Raw genomic sequence first — 21950 nt, forward strand, 5'->3', positions numbered from 1 at the left:
CCGTTGGCATGTCGTCTGCCTGAAGTATCAAATTGTTTTGCAGATAAAATACAGCAACCGTAATAATGCCAATTACAAACAGCTCTTAGTATCTGCCACGTCCTCTTCTAAATACATTATGTGTAGTCCCCAATTTAATCTTCCCAGCATCCCACTGAGGTTGATGCTACCATTATCCCCATTTTATGGATGGAGAAACTGAGATCCAGTAAGGTTAAATAATTTGCCCCAGGACTCACAGCTCAGAACTGATGGAATTGGAACACAGGCCCACGGATTCTGGCTCCCATGTAGCTACTGTCTCTCACACTAGTCTCTGAAGCATCTGGTTGTCACCAACAGCAGTGCTAGCTCTCATAATCACTGGAAGAGCCATGGTCATTCACATATGTGGATATTTAAAGTGATGGCTGATGTGGAGCTTGGAATAAAAATATATATATATATATGTTTATCATTGGGTAATTTTCTGTCTTTTCCCATTTGGCCAGTTTATAAATAAATTTGTGTATTTATTTGAGAAAATCTAATTTAAAGCATGAATGATTTTGTGTTTGAGTGCTAAAGGGGAGGTCAATAATGTACAAAGGGCAGACAGTAAATATTTTCATTTTTTGGACTGTGAGGTGTCTATTGTAACAACTCAGCTCTGCTGGATGGCAGGAAAGCAGCCATAAACCATATGCAGATTAAGGAGACAGAAACTGACATTGGCAGATTCACTAGGTTATTAGTAATTAAAACAGTTTTTTTTTTTCCTTTTTTTTTCTTTCTTTTTAGTTTCAAGAAACAAAGGATCAACATACAAAGGCCGTGAGATGTGCTGAAAAAACACAGGATCACATCCAAAAGTATGATTTAAAGCAGCACAGAAAACAAATATAAAGCAGATAAACAGTATATGAGAATTAGATCAGTAATGATAATAAAAACATCATTGTGAAGCTGGGTAATATTTCAGCTTTGAGCTGTTTTGAGATGCATAATTTTCCCCCATTATTTCCATATTTTGCACATTATCCACAAGTGAAAAGTGAAAGTGTTAGTCACTGAGTCATGTCTGACTCTTTACAACTCCATGGACTATAGGCCACCAGGCTCCTCTGTCCATGGAATTCTCCAGGCAAGAATCCTGGAGTGGGTTGCCATTTCCTTGTCCAGGGGATCTTCCTGACTTGGGGATCAAACCTGGGTCTCCTGCATTGCCGGCAGTTTCTTTACCGTCTGAGCCACCAGGGAAGCCGATTGTCCACGAAACACAACTAGAAAAACAGTACAGTTGCCAAATCACTTACTTTTCTGAATTCTAAGATCCTCTGTAATTGAACTGCAGATGTTTGTTCAGAAACAGTGTGGTATTTTAAAAATCTGTGTGTGAAGGACTGCCGTGACAGTCCAGTGGTTAAAACTCTGCCTTCCAAGGCAGAGCGTGTGGGTTTGATCCCTGGTTGGGGAGCTAAGATCCCATGTGCCTCACAGCCAAAAAACTAAAACGTAAAACAGAAGCAATATGGCAGTAAATCAATAAAGACCTTAAAAATGGTCCACATTCAAAAAAAATCTAAACAAAAAACCCTATGTGTGAGAATCATTGTTTTAAAATCTGCATTTTAGGCTTGAAATTGAAAATGCCGAGTTACAAACTACAGTCAAAAAGCAAGCGGGCAAAATCGAACAGCTTCAGAAAAACTTGTTAAGTATAAAATCGGTAAGTCAACCTCTTAATTTCTGTCATAGTGAGGAAGAATTTTAACTTTTTAAATAGTAATATATAAGAATGTTTTGGACAATGTGAAAAGTCTCATTGATTAAAAAGTTTATGGTATTTTTACTGATACTGCTTGCTACTAATAACATAATTACTCTTTATAGAAGGAATGGACTGAATTCATAAAATTAATGACTTTTGTAGTAAGATTTTAATTTAAAAGATTGTGACAATCCAGTCCAAAAGTAATATTTTATATAGAAAATATTTTGTGTGTTCATTCTTCTGTCAATGAAATCAGGGGTTTTCCACTTTTTGGCTATTGTTAATAATGCTGCCTTGAACTTTGTACACAAACATCTGTTAGAGTCTAGAAATTTGAGTAATGATTTGATTGAGAATTCTGAATTTCTCTTGTAATCCTAACCCTACTGTGAGATTTTTGAGAATGAGTCATTTTTAATATTGTAGCTTATTCTCTTCACCAGGAATGAATACTATGTCTGTATAGAACAGTGTTTCTGAAAGAATGTATTTTTCCTTTGTTGGATTTTTTTTTTTTAAAGAGCTGAGGTATGCATGGGGATTTTTCAAAAATTACTTTAGCAAGATGATATTTATCCTGGAATATCTTGAACCACTGATGAAAATTATTTTAGAGCATCTTTAGAAAGTAAAATGTAAATATAGCCACGCTTTTAAAAAATTTCACTAGCATTCAGTATTTTATGTGTCAGTTCAGTTGCTCAGTCGTGTCTGACTCTGCAACCCCATGGACTGCAGCACACCAGGCTTCCCTGTCCATCACCAACTCCCAGAGCTTGCTCAAACTCACAAACATCGAGTTGGTGATGCCATCCAACCATCTCACCCTCTGTCGTCCCCTTCTCTTCCTGCCTTCAATCACTCCCAGCATCAGGGTCTTTCCCAATGAGTCAGTTCTTCACATTGGAGCTACAGCTTCAGCATCAGTCCTTCCAGTGAATATTCAGGACTGATTTCCTTTATGATTGACTGGTTTGATCTCCTTGCAGTCCAAGGGCCTCTCTAGAGTCTTCTCCAACACCACAATTCAAAAGAATGAATTCTTTGGTGCTCAGCTTTCTTGATGGTCCAAATTTCACATGCATCCATGACTACTCGAGAAACCACAGCTTTGGTTAGATAGACCTTTGTCACCAAAGTAATGGCTCTGCTTTTTAGTATGCTGTCTAGGTTGATCATAGCTTTTCTTCCAAGGAGTGAGGGTCTTTTAGTTTCATGACTGCAGTCACCATCTGCAGTGATTTTGGAGCCCAAGAAAATAAAATCTGTCACTGTTACCACTGTTTTTCCATCTATATGCCATGAAGTGATGGGACTGGATGCCATGATCTTCGTTTTTTGAATGCTGAGTTTTAAGCCAGATTTTTCACTTTCCTCTTTGCCTTTCATCAAGAAGCTCTTTAGTTCCTCTTTGCTTTCTGCCATAAGGGTGGTGTCATCTGCATATCTGAGGTTATTTATATTACTCCCATATATCTTGATTCCAGCTTGTACTTCCTCCAGCCTGGCATTTCACATGATGTATTCTGCATAGAAGTTAAATAAGCAGGTGACAATATAGAGCCTCAATGCACTCTTTTCCCAATTTGGAACCAGTCCGTTGTTCCATGTTTGATTCTAACTGTTGCTTCTTGAGCTACATACAGGTTTCTGAGGAAGCAGGTAAGGTGGTCTGGCATTCCCATCTCTTGAAGAATTTCCACAGTTTGTTATGATCCACACAGTCAAAGGCTTTGGTGTAGTCAATAAATCAGAAGTAGATGTTTTTCTGTAATTCTCTTGCTTTTTCTATGATTCAACAGATGGATGTTGGCAATTTGATTTCTAGTTCCTCTGCTTTTCCTAAATCCAACTTGTGCATCTGGAAGTTCTCATTTCACATACTGTTGAAGCCTCACTGGGAGAATTTTGAGCATTACTTTGCTAGCATGTGAGATGAGTGCAGTTGTACAATTGGTTGAACATTCTTTGGCATTGCTTTTCTTTGAGATTGGAATGAAAACTGACTTTTCCAGTCCTGTGTCCATGGCTGAATTTTCCAGATTTGCTGGCATATTGAGTGCACCACTTTCAAAGCATCATCTATAGGATTTGAAATAACTCAACTGGGATTCCATCACCTCCACTAGCTTTATTTGTAGTGATGCTTCCTAAGGCCCACTTGACTTTGCAATCCAGGATGTCTGGCTCTAGGTGAGTGATCACACCATTGTGGCTATCTGGGTCGTGAAGATCTTTTTTGTATAGTCCTTCCATGTATTCTTGCCACCTCTTCTTAATATCTTCTGCTTCCTTTAGGTCCAACCATTTCTGTCCTTTAATGTGCCCATCTTTGCATGAAACGTTCCCTTGGTATCTCTAATTTTCTTGAAGAGATCTCTAGTCTTTCCCATTCTATTGTTTCTCTTTATTTCTTTGCATTGATCACTGAGGAAGGCTTTCTTATCTCTCCTTGCTATTCTTTGAAACTCTGCATTCAGATGATTGTATCTTTTCTTTTCTCCTTTGTCTTTAGCTTCTCTTCTTTTCTTAGCTATTTGTAAGGCCTCGTCAGACAACCATCTTGCCTTTTTGAATTTCTTTTTCTTGGGGATGGTCTTGATCACTGCCTCCTGTACAATGTCACAAACCTCCGTCCACAGTTCTTCAGGCACTGTCTATCAGATCTAATCCCTTGAATCTGTTTGTCATTTCCACTATATAATCATAAGCGATTTGATTTAGGTCATACCTGAATGGTCTAGTGATTTTCTGTACTTTGTTCAATTTAAGTCTGAATTTGGCAATAAGGAGTTCATGATCTGAGCCACAGTCAGCTCCCAGTCTTTTTTTTTTTTTTTTGCTGATTGTATAGAGCTTCTCCATCTTTGGCTGCAAAGAATATAATCAGTCAGACTTTGGTATTGACCACTTGGTGATGTCCATGTGTAGAGTCATCTCTTGTGTTGTTTGGAAGAGGGTGTTTTGGTATGACCAGTGCAGACTCTTGGAGGGCACAAACCAGGAGCCAGGAGAAAGGAGCAGTGTCCCCACAAGAGACTGAGCCAGACTTGACTGTGAGTGTCCAGGTGTCTCCTGCAGAGGGGTGGGTCGACAGTGGCTTGCTGGGGGTCAGGGGCGCTGAATACAGCAGTGCATGAACAAGTCCTTTTGAAAGAGGTGGCCATTACCGTCATTACCCCTACCATAGTTTGACCTCAGGCCAAACCACAGGGAGAGAACACAGGCCCACTCATCAACAAAAATTTGGATGAAAGATTTACTGACCATGGCCCTGCCCATCAGAATAAGACCCCACAGTCAGTCTCACAAGTCCTTTTGAAAGAGGTGGCCATTACCGTCATTACCCCTACCATAGTTTGACCTCAGGCCAAACCACAGGGAGAGAACACAGGCCCACTCATCAACAAAAATTTGGATGAAAGATTTACTGACCATGGCCCTGCCCATCAGAATAAGACCCCACAGTCAGTCTCTCCCATCAGGAAGCTTCCATAAGCCTCTATCCTTATCCCTCAGAGGGCAGACAGAATGAAAACCACAATCACAGAAACTAACCAAACTGATCACATGGATCACAGCCTTGACTAACTCAATGAAATGACGAGCCATGCTATGTCAAGCCACCCAAGATGGAAGGGTCGTGCTGGAGCGCTCTGACACAACGTGGTCTGCTGGAGAAGGGAATGGCAAACCACTTGAGTATTGTTGCCTTGAGAACCCCATGAACAGTATGAAAAGGCAAAACAATAGGACACTGAAAGATGAACTCCCTAGGTTGATAGGTGCCCAATATGCTACTGGAGATCAGCGGAGAAATAACTCCAGAAAGAATGAAGAGATGGAGCCAAAATGAAAACAACGCCTAGTTGTGGATGTGACTGGTGATGGAAATAGAGTCCGAAGCTATAAAGAACAATACTGCATAGGAACCTGGAATGTTACGTCTATGATTCAGGGTAAATTGGAAGTGGTCAAAGAGGAAATGGCAAGAGTGAACATCGACATTTTAGGAATCAGTGAACTAAAATGGACTGGAATGGGTGAATTTAACTCAGATGACCATTATATCTACTACTGTGGGCAAGAATCCCTTAGAAGAAAGGGAGTAGCCATCATAGTCAACAAGAGTCTGACATAAAGTTGATATTGCTATTGCTAAGTCACTTCAGTCGTGTCCAACTCTGTGCGACCCCAGAGACGGCAGCCCACCAGCCTCCCCCATCCCTGGGATTCTCCAGGCAAGAACACTGGAATGGGTTGCCAATTCCTTCTCCAATGCATGAAAGTGAAAGGTGAAAGTGAAGTCACTCAGTCATGTCCGACTTAGTGACCCCATGGACTGCAGCCTACCAGGCTCCTCCATCCATGGGATTTTCCAGACAAGAGTACTGGAGTGGGATGCCAGACATGCAGTACTTGGGTGCAATTTCAAAAATGGCAGAATGATCTCTGTTTGTTTCCAAGGCAAATCATTCAATATCACAGTAATCCAAATCTATCCCCCAGCCACTAATGCCGAAGAAGCTGAAGCTGAGCGGTTCTACGATGACCTACAAGACCTTCTAGAATTAACACCAAAAAAAAGATGTCCTTTTCATTATAGGGGACTGGAATGCAAAAGTAGGAAGTCAAGAGATACCTGGAGTAACAGGCAATTTTGGCCTCAGAGTACAAAATGAAGCAGGGCAAAGGTGAACAGAGTTTTGCCAAGAGAGTGCACTGGTCATACCCAACGCCCTCTTCCAACAACACAAGAGATGACTCTACACATGGACATTAGCAGATGGTCGATTTTATGTATAAAATACCCTATTTTTAACAAATAAATGTTGGCAGTTTAAATTCCAGAAAGATGACATAATGATGAAAAATTATTTTAAGCTCTTTGTAGGAAAGTCATTCATTTTGAAGTCTATCCTGACTGGCATCAGGTTTATAAACTGTGTTGACTATAAATGCATCACTCATGAACACATGAGAAATAATACTTTCTTTTATTTCTGTGCTCACACTCTGAGCTCTGTGCTGTCCTTTTCTTAAGAAATGACCTCTGTCTGTAGCTGAGTCATGTTTCCTAAGCCAGGTTCCTCTTTATCGAACTTCTAAGAAAATCCCAAAGCCCTTTTGTATGTCTTGGTCTCGGTTGGACTTCCTGGATGGCTCAGACAGTAAAGAATCTGCCTGCAATGCAGGAGACCCAGGTTTGATCCCTGGGTTGGGAAGATCCTCTGGAGAAAGTGAGAGTGAAAGTGCTCAGTTGTGTCTGACTCTTTGACACCCCAGGGACTATACAGTCATTGGAATTCTCCAGGCCAGAATACTGGAGTGGATAGCCTTTCCTTTCTCCAGGACATCTTTCCAATGCAGGGATTGAACCCAGGTCTCCCACATTGCAGGTGGATTCTTTACCTGCTGAGCCACAAGGGAAGCCCAAGAATACTGGAGTGGGTAGCCTATCCCTTCTCCCACAGTCCATGGGGTCACAAAATGTCAGACATGACTGGGTGACTAAGACTTGGTCTCTGTTAGGTCAAGCAAGCAAGCAAGCGGTATTTTTGCTGCCAAGGTTCTCTTTAAAGTGTTTGGTGTCCTGTGAATTTGATTGGGGTTTGTGCCATTGGAAAAGCTACCCTCAAAATCTGAGGGAAGCATCATACTTTGGGCTTCCTGTGAAGCTTTGCAGGATGATGCCTTTAAAATTCTTAGGCTCTTGAGATCCTTAAAGGAATCTGAGGCACCAGCTTGAGTCTTCCCAGGGTCTTAATGAAGGGTTTACAGTCTACAGGCTTTACCTTTAGACCATGTTTTCCTTGACAGCACCCTAGGTTTGATCTTAGCCAAGAAGCCATTTCTGTCTTTTTGCATCAGCTGGACAGGTGAAGATGCTGTAAAGGGGACACAGATATTGAACCCAGTGAGTCCTGGTTCCTTTATATTTAATAGTGCCTTTTTTTTTTTTTTTGTCTCATAGCTTATCCTTCTCATTGACTTTACTTTCAGCTGCTTCATAGCAAGCATCTCCGCCTCCCATGTTTTAGTGTCATTTTCTTCTCTTGCCTAGAAGCCGTCACTGGCAGCCTCTTCAAGGGCCATCAGGCTTCTGTTTACAAAGTCATGAAGCCCTTTGGGTTTTCATTTCTTTCTCTGCATCCATTCAGGTCCCACCTACATCCAGGTTCAAAAGCATTCTCACGTGTTTTAGTTCTTTTTTAATGGCAATACCTCATTTTTGGGCATCACTGACTCAATGGACATGAGTTTGAGCAAGCTCCAGGAGTTGGTGATGGACAGGGAAGCCTGGTATGATGCAGTCCATGGGGTCATAAAGAGTCAGGTATGACTGAGTGAACTTCACTGAACCCCATTTTTAATATCAGTATGTGTGCCATTGCTAACAAATTGCATTAGAGATCACCCAAAGCCTAGTGACTCAAACCAGCGTTTCCTTTGTTCACAAGTCTGCGCTGGGGCAAGGCTCAGTGAGTGAGGCCAGCTCATCTCTTCTCCAGTCCTTATCAGCTGGGATGTTGTGAAGGTGGGGACCAGGCTCACCTGAAGGCTTGTGCATGCACATGTCTGGCAATTGGAGCTGGCTTTTGGATGGGTCATTAGGTGGGGGCGGTCAGTGGGGACACTGACATGTGCTCAGTATGTGGCCCGGGCTTCGTCATAGCGTGCTGACTGATGCTAAGAGTGGGTTCCCCACGGAGCAAAGTCAGAAGCTATTTAGCTTGAGAAATAACATAGCAGTTCCCCCAGACTCTGTCCACTAGAATCAGTTACTGAGGCCAGCACATATTTAAGGGGAGGGAATTTCGTGAGAAAAGTGTCAAAGAATTTGTAGACATGTTTGAAAACCACCAGCTCCACTCACCTCAACTTACCAAGTAATCATTCTGTCTAAATGAAAGTTCTTTCCAACTCTGTGTCGCTGAAATTCCAGCAAATATTTTTTGTTTGTTTTGTTTGCTATGTTCTCTTATTCTGTGGAAAGCAACAAAGGGTTACAAGAAAGAGGCATTTTTTTGTTGTTCAGAAAAATGTATGAATCATCTCACTAAATTTTTAGGAGAACAAGGATATCTTTAGCCTTGCGAATCATTTCTGTTTGGAATGCAATTCAAATTAGGAAAAACTATTTCTAGGTCAGAAAAAGGCTTATTGGATTAGAATCCATATTTACAAGATTTAGTCATTAGAGTCTTATTTTCACAATCTTCTTCTGGGAGGCATTTATTAACTCAGCCCTAGATAACCAATACAGTATACCTCTAACTTCTTCAAAAACTATGGGACATATTGAGGGGAAGGAGCAAGAGGCGTTCTACTAAGGGGGGACTTGCAGTCACTTCATGGAGGAAGATAGAAAAGTTTTATTAAAGAACAATAAGAGCGTAAAATCAAGTGCAAATGTTGTGTGACAAAGATGATGACAGTGAAGAATGTATTTTGTGACTCTTGGTGACTTCTTTCTTGATTCTCTGAGTAATTCCTGGTCCTACATTCAACAATACAGATATCATCATATTTATTTGATCCTCGGTTTGTATGAGGCTGGGCTCAGGCCACTTCCCTCATTACCAAATGGTATTTGTTTTACTCTTGCAGATTGATGATCTTCCAGCAGAGCTGGAAACTGCACGTTCAGAATGTCTGCACATGAATGCAAAAATTCAGGTTCTTCAAGAGGAGTTATTATCAATGAAAGGAACACAAAAGAAATGTGAAAAACTAGAGAAGAATAAAAAGAAGTTGGAGCAAAAAGTAGTGAACCTCAAAAGTCATATAGAAATGAATATGATAGAATACAGTCAAGTAGAGCAGTATAAACAGGAGCTTGAAGAAAGAGTGAGGCAGGATCTAATAGAGAAATTAAGAGAAATCAACATGTTTTTACAGGTTAGTTTGTTGATCTATCATGTACTTGAATTCACCTCACTGTAAATTACATTTTGGATCTATACAGCTTATGTGTTTCCTCTGCTTCCCTTAGGACAGTTTGTTTTGCAGATTTCTGGAAGGAAGGGGGCACTTGTCTCTCCCTGAAGAGAGAAATATTTGTTTCCATCACAGTTATCACTAAATTGATCTTTCAGAATGATTCTCACTAGAGGATCCTTTTATTTATAAGACCAATTGGTATAAAACAAGACCATGAGGAAGGAAAAAAATACTGTGGTTTAGAATGGGTACCATCCTCTTGAATTATTCTCAAGTTGTCTTGTTCAGTTTTTAAAATTTTAAGTTGATCTTCTTATTCTTTGAATTATCAGGTTACATAAGTACTTCTATAACATTGATTCCACTTTAATTTTATAATTCACATTTAATTCATTTCACATTGACCATGATTATTTTGAAGTTTCACTTTTCTTTTTTCACATTTAAAATTGCTCTCTGAATTACTGACTCAAAACTAAAGGGAACAAATATAATTATTCAGGTTATAATCATTAACAAATGAAATATATCTTTTAAAATTTGACTTAGATACAAGCAGCATCTCAAGAAAGCTTAAAGCAGTTACAAGAGAATAATATTGCTTTGAAAATAAGTCAGATGGAACTCAGAATTAAAGAGTTGGAATTTGAACTCTCCAGGACGAAAACTTCTCAAGCAGAGTTGAAAATATATAGGAAACTCTACCTAGAAGAACTAAAAATTAGAAAGTCATTGGAAAATAAGCTAGACACGTAAGTCAAAACACAGAATCACAAAATAAATTTAGTTCATTAATTTGTCTCTAAAGCCTAATTTGTATAGAGCCAGGTTCCTGAAATTAGTAGGAAGTGAAAGCTAACTACATAGCCACTGCTACAGCGCACCCTAAGACAAATTAGTAATACTATATCCTTGTAAGTTTTCCTGCACTATGTAAAATCATGGTTGTGAACTCGGGGGAAATGAACATAGAGGTGAATGGCAGGATAATTCACAAAGTGCCTAAAAATAACATGGTGACCTGACTGAGGGGGGTGTGGAGGGTGCAAAGGGCAGATCGCAGCACCTCCAGTGCCGAGTCCAGGTTTCCCTACTGCCTGAAAGCAGAGCACTCCTAGGAAGCCTTTCATAAGCCAAAACAGCATAAACCAAAGCAGAGGGACCCGAGGACACATTCTGCTAGTAGATGCATAAAATGAACGTGCACGAGTAAAGCACAGGTGCTCCCAGACAGGGTTCAGGGCGGTGGCGACTTGACGCTGAGACGTGGGGTGTTGCTTCTGGGGAAGGAGCTCGGTGGGGCTGGTCTCCCTGTTTGTGGAACACGAGGCCTCTCGCTGTAAAAACACGCCCTGAACACCGTTTCAGCTTTTTGCCTTTTTAAATGAAACCAAAAATCCTCTTCAGATTTTTTTTTATTATTATGAAAAACAGGTGCCTATGTAGGCCCTTCGTAGAAGTGAAGTAACATAAAATGAACTTTGGGAAAGCAGAGGATGCTTGTAATTGTTCCTGGGGCTGTTTTAGCCCTTTTCAGTCTTACCCAATGACTTTCTCATCCTACCCTCGAGATTGTGGCTCTAGGTGATTCCTCAGAGCAAATGCTTAATTTTTCTGAGGTCACAAGTGAAACATTTATACAAGGGTGGTGAAAGCACATACTTGAAAGTGGCTTTGTGGGATGGTGTGTTTCTTCATCCCTGAACTGTTTCCTGGAGGCAGGTGTGTCCCAGAGGCAGCAGGTGTCACTGTGAGGCCACCTCCCTTTCTCTCTGACGCCCTTTCTCTCCTCTCCCAACTGTGACTTGTTACTTGAGGAGCCCCAGATACGTATGTACTTCTTTAGAGCAAGGTTACAGCTATCATTGTTTACAGGAGGTCTGCTCTGTGCTTTCAGTGTTCAAACAGTGTAGTGGGACATTCCATTTACTATATGGCAACTTTAAAAATGGAAATCATTTAGGGAATCATGCTGTAAAGAGCAATATTGCATAGGAACCTGGAATCTTAGGTCCATGAATCAAGGCAAATTGGAAGTGGTCAAACAGGAGATGGTAAGAGTGAATGTCAACATTCTAGGAATCAGCGAACTAAAATGGACTGGAATGGGTGAATTTAACTCAGATGACCACTATATCTACTACTGTGGGCAGGAATCCCTTAGAAGAAATGGAGTAGCCATCATGGTCAACAAAAGAGTCCGAAATGCAGTACTTGGATGCAATCTAAAAAATGACAGAATGATCTCTGTTCGTTTCCAAGGCAAACCATTCAATATCACAGTAATCCAAGTCTATGTCCCAACCAGTAATGCTGAAGAAGCTGAAGTTAAACGGTTCTATGAAGACCTACAAGACCTTTTAGAACTAATACCCCCAAAAGATGTCCTTTTCATTATAGGGGACTGGAATGCAAAAGTAGGAAGTCAAGAAACACCTGGAGTAACAGGCAAATTTAGCCTTGGAATACCGAATGAAGCAGGGCAAAGGCTAATAGCGTTTTGCCAAGAGAACGCACTGGTCATAGCAAACACTCTCTTCCAACAACACAAGAGAAGACTCTACACATGGACGTCACCAGATGGTCAACACCAAAATCAGATTGACTATATTCTTTGCAGCCAAAGATGGAGAAGCTCTATACAGTCAGGAAAAACAAGACCGGGAGCTGACTGTGGCTCAGATCACGATCTCCTTATTGCCAAATTCAGACTTAAATTGAAGAAAGTAGGGAAAACCACCAGACCATTCAGGTATGATCTAAATCAAATCCCTTATGATTATACAGTGGAAGTGAGAAATAGATTTAAGGAACTAGATCTGATAGAGTGCCTGATGAACTATGGAATGAGGTTCGTGACATTGTACAGGAGACAGGGATCAAGACCATCTCCATGGAAAAGAAATGCAAAAAAGCAAAATGGCTGTCTGGGGAGGGCTTACAAATAGCTGTGAAAAGAAGAAAAGCAAAAAGCAAAGGAGAAAAGGAAAGATATAAGCATCTGAATGCAGAGTTCCAAAGAATAGCAAGGAGAGATAAGAAAGCCTTCCTCAGCGATCAATGCAAAGAAATAGAGGAAAACAACAGAATGGGAAAGACTAGAGATCTCTTCAAGAAAATTAAAGATACCAAGGGAACATTTCATGCAAAGATGGGCTCGATAAAGGACAGAAATGGTATGGACCTAACAGAAGCGGAAGATATTAAGAAGAGGTGGCAAAAATACATGGAAGGACTATACAAAAAAGATCTTCACGACCAAGATAATCACAATGGTGTGATCACTCATCTACAGCCAGACATCCTGGAATGTGAAGTCAAGTGGGCCTTAGAAAGCATCACTATGAACAAAGCTAGTGGAGGTGATGGAATTCCAGTTGAGCTATTTCAAATTCTAAAAGATGATGCTGTGAAAGTGTTGCACCCAATATGCCAGCAAATTTGGAAAACTCAGCAGTGGCCACAGGACTGGGAAAGGTCAGTTTTCATTCCAATCCCAAAGAAAGGCAATGCCAAAGAATGCTCAAATTACCGCACAATTGCACTCATCTCACACGCTAGTAAAGTAATGCTCAAAATTCTCCAAGCCAGGCTTCAGCAATAGGTGAACCGTGAACTTCTGATGTTCAAGCTGGTTTTGGAAAAGGCAGACGAACCAGAGATCAAATTGCCAACGTCTGCTGGATCATCAAAAAAGCAAGACAGTTTCAGAAAAACATCTATTTCTGCTTTACTGACTATGCCAAAGTCTTTGACTGTGTGGATCACAATAAACTGGAAAATTCTGAAAGAGATGGGAATACCAGACCAGCTGACCTGCCTCTTGAGAAATCTGTATGCAGGTCAGGAAGCAACAGTTAGAACTGGACATGGAACAACAGACTGGTTCCAAATAGGAAAAGGAGTACGTCAGGGCTGTATATTGTCACCCTGCTTATTTAACTTTTATGCAGAGTACCTCATGAGAAACGCTGGGCTGGAAGAAGCACAAGCTGGAATCAAGATTGCCGGGAGAAATATCAATAACCTCAGATATGCAGATGACACCACCATTATGGCAGAAAGTGAAGAGGAACTAAAAAGCCTCTTGATGAAAGTGAAAGAGGAGAGTGAAAAAGTTGGCTTAAAGCTCAACATTCAGAAAACAAAGATCACGGCATCTGGTTCCATCACTTCATGGGAAATAGATGGGGAAACAGTGGAAGCAGTGTCAGGCACTATTTTGGGGGGCTCCAAAATCACTGCAAATGGTGATTGCAGCCATGAAATTAAACATGCTTACTCCTTGGAAGGAAAGTAATAACCAAACTAGATAGCATATTGAAAAGCAGAGACATTACTTTGCCAACAAAGGTCTGTCTAGTCAAGGCTATGGTTTTTCCAGTGGTCATGTATGGATGTGAGAGTTGGACTGTGAAGAAAGCTGAGTGCCAAAGAATTGATGCTTTTGAACTGTGGTGTTGGAGAAGACTCTTGAGAGTCCCTTGGACTGCAAGGAGATCCAACCAGTCCATCCTAAAGGAGATCAGTCCTGGGTGTTCTTTGGAAGGACTGATGCTAAAGCTGAAACTCCAATACTTTGGCCACCTCATGCGAAGAGTTGACTCATTGGAAAGACTTTGATGCTGGGAGGGATTGGGGGCAGGAGGAGAAGGGGACGACAGAGGATGAGATGGCTGGATGGCATCACTGGCTCGATGGACATGAGTCTGAGTGAACTCCGGGAGATGGTGATGGACAGGGAGGCCTGGCATGCTGCAATTCATGGGGTCGCAAAGAGTCAGACAGGACTGAGCAACTGAACTCAAACAATGCAAATCATTTTGGGAATCGTGAACAAAATTGGTGTTTTCCATCTTCTCCAGCACTGATGGGAGGCTGGCAGTGATGAGCACCAAACGAGGTGGAGAAACAGCAGGAAAGATCTTTACTGAGCACTCTCACCACTAGGCCAGTCCTGGAGCCACCCTGGCACTGAAAATTTCAATAATACTTCAGTGTTCCTTATGAATCTTTCTCCAAAAGCAAACGTAGGATTTTCTACCTCAATTCCACGCCCTTCAAATAACAGCATGGTGACTTACTTGATCAAGATTACTTCTACTATCTTTTTTTCCTTTGGTTTAGGATTTCTGATATGATTCTTATTTTTAATTTGAACTTCTGGACTGTTTATTTGACTTATGTGCACTAAGTAAAAGCCATAATTAACTGTGCTAATCAAGGAGAGAAAAATTTTATGAATTTTTTGTCCTAGATTTCGATTTTTGAGATGCTTATTAACTTCTTAAATTTCTTGAAAAGCTGTATTTAAATTCTACTTTAGAAATGAAATCTTACACTTTCAGATATTTGACCTCCGTTGTAATTGACTTCACTTTGGCAAGTGTTCACAATCATCTCCAAGCTCTGCTGGACCCACTGCAGTTTTTCTACCCCTAAGCATAAGTGAATGACTGGCATCTAAACACTAAGCACATATGGACGTTTTTTTATTTGAAGGATCCTAGATAAAGCCTTTTTATGGATTAAACAAACTTGTAACACTTGTAACAGAAGATTAATTTCTAGTTTTAGGTTAACATTTTTGTCATTTTCTTACACAAGAGTGCATCTTTAGTTTCTATTTTACTTAATAGCCTTGTTATTTAAATTTCTAAAAAGTATTTTCTGAGCAACTGTAGAATGTTTCTAAATTTACAGTTAAAGCAAACATGAAAAAATTTTAAATGAAGCTCACTGTCTCTATTTCAACAGCACCTGGATGATTGATGACTAAGAGAGCAATGATGCGGAGTCTTTAAGTTGCAGCTAGTTTTCACTCTGTAATCACTGTGATTAAAATATCCATTTTAGTCAGAGCACACGGGTTTATGGTTTTGATGGTGTTTTCATGATGGTTATGGTGCAGATAAAAATAGCCCTTGTTAAGTGCAGTCTCAACCTCTTTGCTCATTTGGCTTCTTGCCATCATAGAAGAGCAATCTAAGGTTTCTTCGACAGCACTGCAGCTACTTTGGGTCTTAGTACTTGAGAGCCGTGAAACTGGAAAACGTGCTTTAGCTGTGCAGTCATAGCAGGCCTCCAAACTTCATCCCAATCAGACACTTACTCCCGCAGGCCTAAGAGGAGGAAACCAATGTTCAATGCCCGAACCAGGGGCAGGCTGCCTACAGCAGACTCAAGTTCACGGTGCTGTGGGCACATACATCTTTTCAAAGAAGAGATTCGGAACCAAGCAAGCACTTCTTAGTCCCATGTCCCATACACACCTGTTAGGTAAATCTCCTTGCTTCTCATGAGGAAGGTAGGAGTATAAGTCCTCCCCTTGAAACTTCAGGCTGAGGAAATGAAGTTCAACTGTAATTTCTGACTGGATTTAGACTATAGTTGAGATTACACTCATACTTTTTGTATATACCAATTAACGATGAGAGCTCGGATAGAAGTATGCTAAATAGTAAAGAGAGATCTTATTTGTGTTTTAAATTTTGTCCTAAATAACTCAAAACATGGATAATTCATTTTGCTGACTCATTTTAACAAACCAGGTTTTATCTGGAGGAAACGAACATCCTTTTTAGACTAATCTCTTCAGTTTTGGCCTGCTTGATTCAACTAAAGATTTTCTTTTTCAAGTTTCCTGTCCTGTGTTTAAAAAAATATCTATGCTTTACAAATTAACTATATTGACTGCTACAAATAGGAGTTTGATATTGATTTATTTTGTTCATGCATTTAAGACATATAATTTAAAACATTTATTAAATGCCACAAGCATTACTGAACTATGTAACAAGGTTTTACATATTCATTTTCTCTATGTTTAGTTAAAAATCTATATGTGTTTTCTTAATCTGAGGAAGTAGCTGGCATAGGACTGTAGACTCTTTTGTAGAATTGTAACTTTGACTAAATGAATGACTCTCATACCTTAAAAAAAGTTTTGTTTTTTCGAAGAAAACCACCTTTCTTTTTAAAAAACCTTCTGCACAGAACCGTATTATATAAAAGAGACAAGCATAGAGTCATTTAGCTAAAGGAGTGGCCAGAGACATCTCTGTCCCTCAACCCTTCAGGGACCCCATGGGACCTTCCCCTTCTATGGGACACAGTTCAGGAACTAACACTTGGGACAGAATTCTTCTTGCTAAACACCTTTAGAATGAAAACTTGCTGGTACTTGCTGGTCCTTCAGATAGCTACTTACTTATCACCTCCATCAATTGTTTTCTGGTGTATAATTTTCTCACCTTTCTATGCTTTTGCTAAATGGAAAAGTTTAAGGAAAACTGCAGATGTGTTCTCCTTATTAATATTTGACTTCAAACTACTTCATTTGAACATGACCCTCACCTAGAAATCAAAATAAAGGTCTCAGAAGGAGCTGTTAAGGGAGAAGATGGTGATTTTGTGGGTCATTACCAGGATTATGGGTCATTCCCTAATTCTCTGAAATTATGTGTACTCGATAGACTGATATTTATACTTTTTATCAGATTAATTTAAATAGCATTCCATATATATGTTCTCTGTTACCTAAAAGCAGAATAAGTAGGAATTCATTTTCTTTTATTTATGTGATTATTTTTCTACCTAAGTAATCTTCAAGTTAGGTCTAGTCTCTAAAAGTATTATTTAAATGTCACATGTAGTAAATTATATGTCATTCCTATGAAAACATCTCTTGTTTAACTTAAACATAAATAATATTTGACTTATTTCAGATGCAGCAGGAGTTGGACAGGAGTATAACCAGAGAACTAGAAGAAGGTATGTTGCCAACACGTATGAATTAAATTTAGACATTGATTTCTGAAATACATGGTAAACAGTCAGTGGCATCTCCTTCCATTGTTGGATAACAGTTGCTATCTTAAATATTTTTTCTTACATATAGCTAATGAAAAATGTGAAAGCATGAGCAGTCATAGTGAAAAATTCCTTCTTCCTCATTTATTCACCATGTTCCATTGCTTGAAAAACAATCCCAAAAGGTCTATGTATTTCTTTTATTTCTGGCTGTTTCCTTCTTCTGCTGCCTCCATCCCTGTGGAACTATCCACCTACACCCTTCACCATTCTCAGAATACGTGGCGCTCACCAACTTCTCAAGTGTCTGACAGTGGTTAAGGCTAGGAAACCCAGACTGAAGCAGTCACGTTTGTGTAGCTGTCACTTGGTGAGTGACTTTAAAATTTCTCTCTCGTTGACTTTGTCACCAGTTTATCTTTCACCCTCAGGAAAAGCTCCAAACACCCACATCAATTTGGTTCCTGCCAAAGTAGTTGACCTTATCTCTTTAGCACCTTACTCTGTCCCTCCGCTCTGCATCTAACCAGCCAGACTGGGTAGGATCCCACAGGTGTGCTTCCTCACCTCTGGTCTTTGTATGTTTTCCCCCTCTACCTCTTGTACTTTTTCCTGTCCTTCAGATAGCTACTTACTTATCACCTCCATCAAAAAGCTGGCAGTACTGACACAAAGCTGGCAGTCTCTTTTGAGCGTTCCTTGAGCCATCTTTTATATCTGTCTTAGTATTTACGACTCTGTATGGAAATCGCCTGTTCATCAATTTTTCCAGTTTAGGGCATATCATTTTTCAGGGTGCAGTGGGTCACCTTCATCTTGTAATTCCAGTGCTTGTCACAGCACCTTTGCACATAGTTACTGAGTACATGAATGAAGAATGAGAAAACCAGAAGCCCTGATACTCAGCCACACGTGCGACCATGAACAGATTATATAATTGTAATCTTGATTTTTGTGTTGTGTCATCTATAGATATATTTCATTCTTCAGAACACTTGGAAAGGTCTCAGTTTTGTTTTGTCTTTTTCTTAACTAATACTTAGTTAACTCAAGTATTTTAGGTAAAGAATATAATTCTTTCCTTTTCTTTCCAGTTGATGCTGAATTTGCATCTAATTCCTTTAGAGCGTCTCCTTGAGGATCTACAGATGGGTCAAATGTATATGAGGACCTACTACTGAAAACATCACAAGAATATGTACAGACTTTGAAGAAAAAAGATATGATTTTAACAATAAATAGTAGAAGTTTCCCTACAGGACTGTTTACATGAAGTTTTCATTGTTTCCCATTAAACATGATGAGAAATTATTTAAGGAAAATATTTTTATATTATGTGTGTATGATAAAAATGTATATGGTATTTTAAGCGATATTTCTCTGCATCTAACTTAGCAGACTTAAAAACCAGCACTGTTGAGTTTTCCACATTCAAAATGATACTGTTAGTCACTCAGCCATTTCGACTCTTTGTGATCCCATGGACGAGCCCGCCAGACTCCTCTGTCCGTGGAATTCTCCAGGCAAGAATACTGGAGCAGGCAGCCATTCCCTTCTCCAGGGGATCTTCCAGTCCCAGGGATCAAACCCAGGTCACCTGAATTGCAGGTAGATTCTTTACCATTTGAGTGGCCCTTTATGAACTCAAACTGGGCCCTAATATCAGCTGTTTAAACAGCATCCAAACAACCAGACTTGTCATTAATATTTAGTGGTGTTGATTGATAGCTTTTTTGTATTTTCCAGTTTTTATCACTATATATAGACCTAAAGATTTAGATACTGCTGTTATGGCTATCGTCAATGTTTTGATGTATTACAACTGTTAAGAGTGGCATAAAACTTACTATATGTAACTTTAAACATGGATTCATAGGTCTTTCCTCATGGAGAAATAAGATTTGCCTGAGTTTTTGCCTTTCCAATGAATTAACTTAAAAAAAAATTTTTATTTTTAATTAGAGGATAATTACTTTACAATACTGTGATGGTTTCTGCCATACATTGAGTTGAATCGGCCATAGGTATGCATATGTCCCCTCCCTCTTGAACCTCCCTCCCACCATCCTCCCCATTCCACCCTTCTAGTTTGTCACAAAGCACCAACTTTGGGTTCCCTGCATCATACAGCAAATTCCAAAAAGACACACGTACCCCAGTGTTCACTGCAGCACTATTTACAATAGCTAAGACATGGAAGTAACCTAGATGTCCATTAACAGATGAATGGATAAAGAATCTGTATATTATTCAGCTATAAAAAGAAATGCATTTGAGTTGGTTTTAATTTTGATTTACTTTTGGAAACAGTGTTAAAATGACAGAAAAGTTCCAAGTGCCAGACAAACAAGACCTTTTTGCAAAACTCCCCTATCTCCCATATATCCTCCTAAAGTACCATTTATATTTCTTAAATGTTTTTTGTTATAAGTGCCCCTCCTTTCCCAAGTCACCTGTTTTTCAGAAGATGCCTTTTTGTCCTACTCCCTGTCATTTATTAAGTTTATCAACTCCCAGTGGTAGTCACCCCTTCAAGTCATATTTCTTTGTGAACCTCTGCATGTTGTTGTTATTGTTCTGTTGCTCACTCATGTCCATCTCTTTGCAACCCCGTGGACTACAACATGCCAGGCTTCCCTGTCCTTCACCATCTCCCAGGGTTTGCTCAAACTTAATGTCCATTTAGCTGAAGATGCCATCTAACTATCTCATCCTCTGTCGCCCCCCTTCTCCTCCGTCCGCAATATTTCACAGCATCAGGGCCTTTTCCAGGAAGTCGGCTCTTCCCATCAAGTGGCCAAAGTATTAGAGCTTCAGCATCAGTCCTTCCAATGAATATTCAGGGTTGATCTCCTTTAGGATTGACTGGTTCGTTCTCCTTGCTGTCCAAGGGACTCTCAAGAGTCTTCTCCAGCACCACAGTTTGAAAGCATCAATTCTTCAGCACTCAGCCTTGTTTACGGTCCAACTCTCACATGTGTACATCATTCCCGGAAAGCTATTTAAATGTTTTTTTTTTTTTTTCTCATGGTTATCTGCTTTTGTCAATTTAACTGGCAGATTCCCAATAACTGAACCTAAGAGGGTGGAAGAAGCGTTTTCCTCCCCATCAGTTCCGAGAGCTGACATGTTACTAATGCTCACTTAATCCTCGATCCCCTTGTCTTTCTGTCCTTTCAGTGATCTGACTTGGCAGAACTCCAGTTTTATATGAGACAGATGATCCTTCTGCCCCGACACCCTCTCCAAGCATCTCAGTGCTGCACTGCCCAGTGATCCTGCTACTTTTATTTAATTTGTATCTTCTGATAAGGATTTCAGATCTCTTCGCTACAAACTTCTCACCATGCTTCTCCCCTCTCACTTGTACCAGACAATCTTAAGTCCCACAACAAACTTCTTGAAAGGTTCACCTGGATCCCTAGCAGTTCTAGACTGTCTTCCCTTTCTTTCCTCAAAACTACTTCCAAGTCACTGATGACTACCACATGGCTGAATCAAAGCCGCACCTTTCCTGCCCTTGTCTGAATTTCCCCTACCTCTTGGCGTTCACTCTAACTGACCTCTTGGAGACACTTCCTCCTTTTGGCTAGGCTTTCAGTATTCATTCCTTTTATCCTGAAGGCACGGACAGGTCATTGTGATCAGAGACACAGTTCTTATTAAATAGCTCACAGTAAACATACAGGTGTTGCCCCCTCGCCCAGGACTGCACCTGGGGCCGTGTGTTGAGAGCAGCTCAGCTGTTCCACACCAGCAGGTGTAGAACGGAAGGAAACCTTGTTCCTGCTGCTGAGAAGGGCCTTCTCCTCTCCTGGGAAGGAGGTCCTCCTTACTCTGGCCTTTGGTACATAAGTGAAGATGTCACCCATCCCAAAAAGGGTCCTTCTACCCAATGTTTCTCTGCCAATGGAATGAGTTGAGAAGCAAAGGAACTGAAAAGTGGGAGCAGCCACTGTACAGTCCACACTCTCCAATAGGCCTTGGGGCGGGGCTGCTCTGTAGGGCTCTCATCAGCGGGGGAGTGGGTGGAGTTGGCAGGGTTCTGGGGAGCAGAGATAGGCACAGCTGCTCCAGGTAATGGGGTTCACAGGGCTCATTGCCATCTTGCACTAAGGTGTCGTGTGCAGCGTCTCCGCACACAGCACCCCCAGCCCAAGCAGGAGCATCGGCCAAGCTGGTTCACACCAGGAACTGGGGTTTGAAGACCCAGGAGCAAGGCCTCTGCAGGAAACACCCGGCAAGCAAGAGAAACCAGACTAAGCACAAGGGAAAGGAGGTTAGTATTTTTATTCCTAATATTGTTTTTTTTTGTTTGTCTTTTTAACCTGGTAACTGTTTATGGGCTTTGCTGGTAACAAAATCTCTCCAGAAGCCTGATCTTGGGTCTCCAAGGTTCTGGGCCTCATCCCTTCTTGAAATATAAATTCTTAGGGAGACG

At 40.5% G+C, this 21950-nt stretch overlaps 1 protein-coding gene across 1 annotated transcript in view; it reads left to right on the top strand.

Moving 5' to 3' along the window:
- Nucleotides 1-18837, top strand: part of LOC102171438 (ankyrin repeat domain-containing protein 26) — an 81840-nt gene extending 63003 nt beyond the window's left edge. The window contains exons 30-34 of the mRNA XM_018056849.1: nucleotides 781-851; nucleotides 1615-1708; nucleotides 9365-9655; nucleotides 17425-17470; nucleotides 18604-18837. Coding sequence (XP_017912338.1) covers nucleotides 781-851; nucleotides 1615-1708; nucleotides 9365-9655; nucleotides 17425-17470; nucleotides 18604-18647 — 546 coding nt within the window. The 3' untranslated portion in view covers nucleotides 18648-18837. The remainder of the gene's footprint in view (nucleotides 1-780; nucleotides 852-1614; nucleotides 1709-9364; nucleotides 9656-17424; nucleotides 17471-18603) is intronic.

This window comes from Capra hircus, chromosome 13, assembly GCF_001704415.2.
Source record: "Capra hircus breed San Clemente chromosome 13, ASM170441v1, whole genome shotgun sequence".
Lineage (NCBI taxonomy): Eukaryota > Metazoa > Chordata > Mammalia > Artiodactyla > Bovidae > Capra > Capra hircus.